General features: G+C 45.9%; 1 protein-coding gene and 1 long non-coding RNA gene across 2 annotated transcripts; one reads left to right on the top strand and one right to left on the bottom strand.

The window, feature by feature from the left end:
• Nucleotides 1–1,111: 1,111 nt before the first annotated feature.
• Nucleotides 1,112–3,233, top strand: LOC119429232 (sodium-coupled neutral amino acid transporter 3; the record flags this gene model as incomplete). The annotated part of the gene is given in 4 exon segments (XM_037696903.1): nucleotides 1,112–1,236; nucleotides 1,309–1,453; nucleotides 2,333–2,436; nucleotides 2,502–3,233. Coding segments are annotated over 4 exon segments (479 nt in total), but the record flags the coding sequence as incomplete, so codon positions are not given.
• A 2,398-nt stretch (nucleotides 3,234–5,631) lies between these two features.
• On the bottom strand, nucleotides 5,632–6,705 carry LOC119429231. Its single transcript, XR_005187747.1, has 3 exons — nucleotides 6,644–6,705; nucleotides 6,484–6,558; nucleotides 5,632–5,652 (listed from the first exon to the last, which is right to left on the bottom strand). It is a non-coding gene; the product is annotated as an uncharacterized LOC119429231 (long non-coding RNA).
• Between the last annotated feature and the right edge of the window lie 74 nt (nucleotides 6,706–6,779).

Below are 6,779 nucleotides of genomic sequence, written 5' to 3'. Positions count from 1 at the left end.
AACCAGTACTTACTGGGGAACACACAGCCAAGCCTTATTAGGGGACTGGAGTTTTGTTACCTCAGAAACGGAGGAGAAATCCTCCATACGAGTTCTGAACAAACCCTGCACCAGTGAGGTCACAGCTTGTAATGGTCAAAACACCTGTTTCCTAGTGATTACTGATTTTATTACTCATTAGCTCCTGACTTGTTCCTCTTTAGTTTCCTTGGTAACTAACCAGTAGTTCTTGATTAGTTCCTATTCATTTACAAGATAACTAACCAGTAGTTCCCTAATAAGACTTGGCTGTGTTCCCCAGTAGGAACTGGTTAACTACCCATTAACTCCTGATTCGTTCCCTAGCAGTTAATCAAATTTAGTGTACGTTATTGTAAAGTGTTACCAACCTTAAAACTACTCAAAGGTGTTGAAGGGAATGCCTGTCGCCCGCCGCCATGGAGCTGACTGCGCTCACGGCGTGCGTGGGGATGACGCTCAGCTACTACCAAACCACTGTGGAGCTGAGCATTAGTAATATGGCCATAAAGGCATTTTTGTGTTTGCCCAGGTTAAATACCTGTGGCGGCCATCTTGAACTGGGTTGACTCTGAACGTCCGTCACTGGAGAACGCTGTTTACTTTCAGCCAAGTCTGTCCAGAAGATATTTTACTCAACCTGCCACGTCAGCTCTTACCCAGGAGGAGCTCAGTGTAGAAGAAGTTCTGTTGTTTAAACCCAAATGATGTGCATGAGTTTGAAGAGCATCGTCCCTCAGAGCTCGTGCGCACGCTTCAACGAAGCTGATGAGAAAACGTTAGAAACAGGAATCTGAGTTCATCCGTTTATTTCTCCCAGTCTCCGCTGTTTGGAGACTTTTAACGTGTAAACTCAGTTTACAGCTTGGGACTCCACACGCTCCGGTCTTTAGACAATAAAGAAGAAGTCCAGTTTGAACTCCCGTTTGACCAAGTTTAGTGAGAAATGTGAGCACAGCCTCCGTGTGAAGGTCGGGCTGACGGTCAGGACTTGTTTGGGGTCAACTCTCTGAGAGCACAGTTGTTCTCTAACTTCAACTGCTAGATGATGCAACGTCCCATGAAATGACGCAGACTTTGTGTTTTGGCACAGGAAACACCGAGGCCGAGCTCCTGCACACCTACAGCAAGGTGGATCCCCTGGACACGCTGATCCTGTGTGTGCGGCTGGCCGTCCTGGTGGCCGTCACCCTGACCGTGCCCGTGGTCCTGTTTCCTGTAAGAGCACGACGTTTCTTACACCAGAACATCTGAAGTTCTGTTAAAACAGGACGTCCGTCTTCCCGACAGATTCGCCGAGCCCTCATGCAGCTGCTGTTTCCAGGAAAGTCCTTCCACTGGGCACGCCACGTCGCCATCGCCGTGTGTCTGCTGTTCGCCGTCAACCTGCTGGTCATCTTCGTTCCCAACATTCGAGACATTTTTGGAATTACAGGTGCATCATTAAACACGAGTACAACTGTTTATTAGACAAGAGGAAGAAACAAAACTAGAGACTGGTTCTGGCTCAGGGTGCTCCAGTGTCTGGTCAGAGTCTTAGAAGAGGGTTAGGTTTTATTCGTGCACTTGTTTCTTGAAGCCGTTCATGTAAAACAAAGGATTTGTCGACTTGAAGCGTTGTTTAACTTCTAAATGATTCATTTTTTACCTGTAGCTCGTTGAACACTTTTATTTTGAAGGAAAAAGTTGAATTCTAACTGGACTGATGACTTAACGTCTGGTCTGAGCAGCACCAGGACCAAAGGGTTTACAGAACTTTACACGATGAACTTTGACACCGTCAGTTTCAGATGAGACCTCGTGGCAGACAAAGAACTCACTGCTGGAATTATTTCTCTTTGGATAACTGGGAACACCTTGAGATCCTTCAGAAGGAGCTGGAGGGTGTCACTGGGGAGAGAGGTCCGGGCTTCACTCCTAAACCATGGGTGGATGGATGATGGATGGATGGATGATGGGTGATGGATGATGAATGGATGGATTGTTGATGAATTGATGGATGGATGGATGGATGGACGGACGGTTGGATGATGAATGGATGGTTGATGGGTGGGTTGTTGATGAATTGATGGATGGATAGATGATGGATGGATGGTGATGGATGATGAATGATGGATAGATGATGAATTGATAGATGATGAATGGATGGCTTGTTGATGAATTGATGGATGGATGACGGCTGGATGGACGAACAGATGGATGCGTGGAGATTCTGGGACCGGATCAGTTCTTGGACGGTACCATCAGTTTTAGTTTTGGTCTCCGAGGATTTGTTGGACCAGAAACTGAATTGTCGTTTCTTCTCGTTGTCCAGGAGCAACCACCGCTCCTACCCTGATCTTCATCCTCCCTGGGCTCTTCTACATCCGAATTGTTCCCAAAAACCAGGAACCCATGAGCTCCAGACCAAAGATCCAGGTCCGTATCTCGAGGTGAAGGTTTGAAACCCCAGAACTCGGTCAGGAACATCTGTGTGTTTGCAGGCTGCCTGTTTCTCCGCTTTGGGCTTCATCTTCATGATCATGAGCCTGACCTTCATCGGCATCGACTGGACGAGTGGAGAGAAGCGAAGCCTCGGCGGCCATTAATGACCAACTTTCCCACCCCTGAAACATCTGCAGCTCCCTGCGGCGACCCCCGCTCCTCCAGCGTCCCGGTGCTCCGACCGGGACGCTTGTTTCCATCTGCTGCTGGAAGGCTCGGGCTGGTGGGACTGTTCCGGTTAATTTTAAGGACAATCCGTTTCTCCTTTTGAGACAAGGCGTCCTCTTTTGTCCCGCCACCCAATCAGGTTTCAGTTCACCACCAGGATCCACGGCAGACGGCGTTCTTCCGTTCTCCACCAAGAGCCGAGGAACGCATCGACCCTGTAGGAGTCTGAACCACGGGATGATAATGTGGGATAAAAAATCTGCTTCTCTGAAAACCAAAGGTCTTTGGAAGAAAATTAGTTCGGTTACAAAAACGCTTCAAACGGAACGCGACCGTGTCCGACGCTTTAATGTGAGTATATTTCTTCTACAGCGGAGCGGCAGAGTTGATGCGTGAAACCGTTCTCGAAGGGTTTGACGCCGAGATTCTGAAGCGCAGAAAACCAAAGAAAGTTTCTAGAGCCTAAATGTGTTCATGCAACTGTGAACGTGTTAATTTGGTGTAATTTGTACGTAAAGTTACCGTGAACTGCACGTGTTTAATAAAAATATATTACAACCTTTGTGTTTATGGCCTGATTTCAACATTTTAAATCGTCCGTCGATTGTTGAGCTAAAACTTGCACTTGTCTTTTAGCCGTTTTACCTTTAAACTTCCATCTGCTGCCCAGAACTCCAACAGCTCTTTCCTAAAGCTCAACCGGTACAGGTGCACCGATCCATCCGCCCCGATTTCCTTAAAGTTGGTGATCGGCCGATACACGAGAAGATTGTTTTAGTTTTTAAACTTCATTTATATTTCAGAGCACTACCTCACGGCCAGTTAAAACAAGTTTGTATCGTTTGTTCAAAGTATGTTTTTCAATAAAATGAGATGGAGAACTGCAGGTGCGTTGTGACATCATCACCTGACACCGTCGCTTAGAAAACTGTCGTATCGAATCAGGTCAGACTTTTTGGAAATCGGTGATCAGCCAGAAAATTTCAGTCAGTGCACCCCCGACATTATTTTGGAATTATGACCGAACCAGACTCTTATTTTGAAGAATGTCTACTAGCTTTATTTTGACACCAAGTTAAACCCTCTTCCTGTTTGTTTGGGACATATTCAGTTCTACTTAAAGTTCTGATCAGAACAAAGTTCTCAAATCCTTCAAGATTCATGGCAGCTACCATGACGGAACGATAGGTAGAACAGGATCAGCCGAGTCACTGGTTGCCGTGGCGATTCCCGCCGTTTCAGGTGAGCAGGGGCGGGGCCAAACATTTTTTACGCAGAGCTTGTAAAAAAACGGTACAAAACACTTAAAATATTTAGCGTAACAGCTGACACATTTTGAAGTGTTTTCATTAATGTTTTCTAAATCAACTGCATTAAAAAACACATGGATGTGAAATGCAGCGTCATTTGTGAACGTTAAACCTACTTTGAAGAACATTTTTAGTTCTTTCCACAGCCCAGTCTCATTACGACTCGGGGCTACACGGGCTCAGTGGCTTTAGATTCAACTTGAAGGTCGTCTCAGTGTGGACAGGATTGTTAAGACGTGGCCGCCTGAAGCTTCTGTCCACGACAAACATCACAGCAACGAACAAATACATGAAATGAAGTCACAACGCACCGTCTGTCACGTTCCTGCAGTGGACGGGTCGCCGCGCCCGTAAATCTGGACCATTGGGTCTTTGTCTGAACTCTGTCTCTGCCAACCTCAGTGTTGATCAGTGGGCCGACATTTTGATACACAGCGTTTTTAAACAGGAAGTGCTGTTGGTAGAACTGTCCAGGTGTCCCTGTGACGGACTGGAGACATGTCCAGGTGTCCCCGTGACGGACTGGAGGCCTGTCCAGGTGTCCCCGTGACGGACTGGAGGCCTGTCCAGGTGTCCCCGCCTCACAGTGACTGCTGGACACCGGCACCAGTGACCCAAAAGGTTAAAGGACAACATTTGAAAAGTAAAAGATGTCCAATGTGCCGGTGAGAGGTTTTAAAAGCGTTGGGTTCGATTCTTGTGAAGGTGCGCTCGTGTTAGACGTCGCCCTTTGACTCGGCTGCTTGGAACTTCGGCCAAGTCGGTCCCAGGAACCGAGTCGCGGGCGGGTGGTGTCACCGACCCAGTGGCACTGAGGCCACGTCGAGTGGAGCCCGTGGGAAAAGTCCGTACGTGTGCTGAACAAACATGCGCTGATAGTGAGGCTGTAAAATACCGATGTCCACAAAATGATTTTAATAAACGGATCTGCAGAAGGTTCTGACGGTTTCGTGGCGTCTTTTTTTTCTTCTGGTGTTTTATGTTAAGAGATAAATGGAAACGACCCTCGAAGTTTTAAAGAGACGGTTCTGTCGGTGAGTTTGGATGTTGGTGGAGTTTCTCCGGTGTCAGACGTCACGTTGTGCTGCGTAAAAATATTCAGTTGAATTATCTGAAGGAGCTCCTCTCGCTGCCCAGCGTTTACTAAAGTGCAGTCTGTGCTCAGCTCCAGGCCTGCTCTGTGAAGGACTCTCAGAGACTACCACACCAAGCCCACGCAGCGCTTCAGGACCACGTCCCGTCTGTAAGGCGTCTTTATTCAAAGCGCTACCGGTGCACAGCGGTTCTGTGCTGCCGGGTCGGCTTCCATTCCTCTACATTCAGAACAGTTTCAGTTCAAAGGTCAACAAAACAGAAAAACTCTGAAAAGGAAACAATTTGTCATTAAAGGATTTGAAGTCAGAGATTTGTTCTGGAAACGTTTCCTGACGGGACCCCCGAGTCCAGTTTCGCATCAGAACCGAATCCTTGAGACGGCAGAACGAGCCACAGGATCCACATCGCTCACGTTCATCAACGTCTGCGGGGTTTGGTTTCACAGAACCAGAACCAGAACCCGTCAGCCTTCTCGGACTTTAGCAGCGAGAGCAGAGTTCTCCTGTCGGATCGCCCGGTAGTCGTCCAGGATCCTCTCCAGGTTCGACACGGTTTTGTTCCCGTTTTCTGTCTCGATCTGAGGAAACAAACAAAAACATGTTTAACGTCCCGAACCTGGACAGTTCTCAAATAATAATTAATTATTTATTCACGTCTTTCTTTACTTTGTTTGTTTATTCATTTATTCACTTGTTTGTTTACTTTATGCAGTTATTTATTCATTATTAATTTATTCACTTGTTTTATTTATTCATTTGTTTGTTCACTCGCTCATTTAGAACATTCAGCAGCACCAAGAAGTAAAGCGCAGGATTAGGACGCTGCGAAACGTCCCTGAATTTATTTTTCTCAGAATTTTAAGGAAAAAATAAATTGAGGAAAAAACAAAACCATCAGATTAAAACTGAATAAAGTTGCAGCACGGTGATCCCGATCGTGTCCCGTAAGAAATGTGCAGTGAAATGGTTTGAAAAGTGTAAAATTTAAATCACGTTTAAAGTTTGAGGTTGAAAAATCAAAACACGTGAACTCTGTGGAAAACGACAAATAAAAAATTAACACGAAAACAGGCTGAACGTAACAAATGCACCAAGAAAAGAGTTGAAATTTTACTTTAACTTTTCTGCAGAGTAATTTTAGTTTGCTTTAAAATCTTAGTGTTTCTGAAGCTCAAACATTTATCAACTTTAAAAATCAAAATAAAGGACAGTATTGGGCAGCACGGTGGTTTAGTGTTTAGCACCGTGTGAACTTACTTATGTTGTTATAGTTAAAATGATTTTATTAGTTTTCTTGTTTTTGATGGACCTCAGCTGAACAGGTTTAAAAACTGTGAGAATTAAAAGGTCTTTATTTTGTAGATTTGTTGGATCATTATTAATGTGGTGTTGGTCTTCGTCGGTCCTACCTGCTCCTCCAGGTCTCGGATCTCTCTGAGGATCGTTCCCGTGTCCTCGATGGTTCGGATCAGCTGATTACAGTTCTGCAGAACATCAGGGGACAAACACGGACCATCTGAGACGAATCATCAAAAGGACAAATATGACACCCTGAGGGGGAAGACGCACCTCGTGCAGGGCGGCCAGGTACTTGTAGGACTTTCGGACGGACTCGTCTTTCTTGGCGTCCTGCGTGTGACCCAGAATCAGAGAGGTTCATTCATGAATGGAAGAACAACAAGCTAAAACGACAGGAAGCTAAACC

This window comes from Nematolebias whitei, unplaced genomic scaffold, assembly GCF_014905685.2.
Source record: "Nematolebias whitei isolate Nwh7 unplaced genomic scaffold, NemWhi1 Nwh_scaf_150, whole genome shotgun sequence".
In the NCBI taxonomy this organism is placed as follows: Eukaryota; Metazoa; Chordata; class Actinopteri; order Cyprinodontiformes; family Rivulidae; genus Nematolebias; species Nematolebias whitei.
Note: the sequence above shows the minus strand (reverse complement) of the source record. Positions and strands in the feature narration are given on the sequence as shown.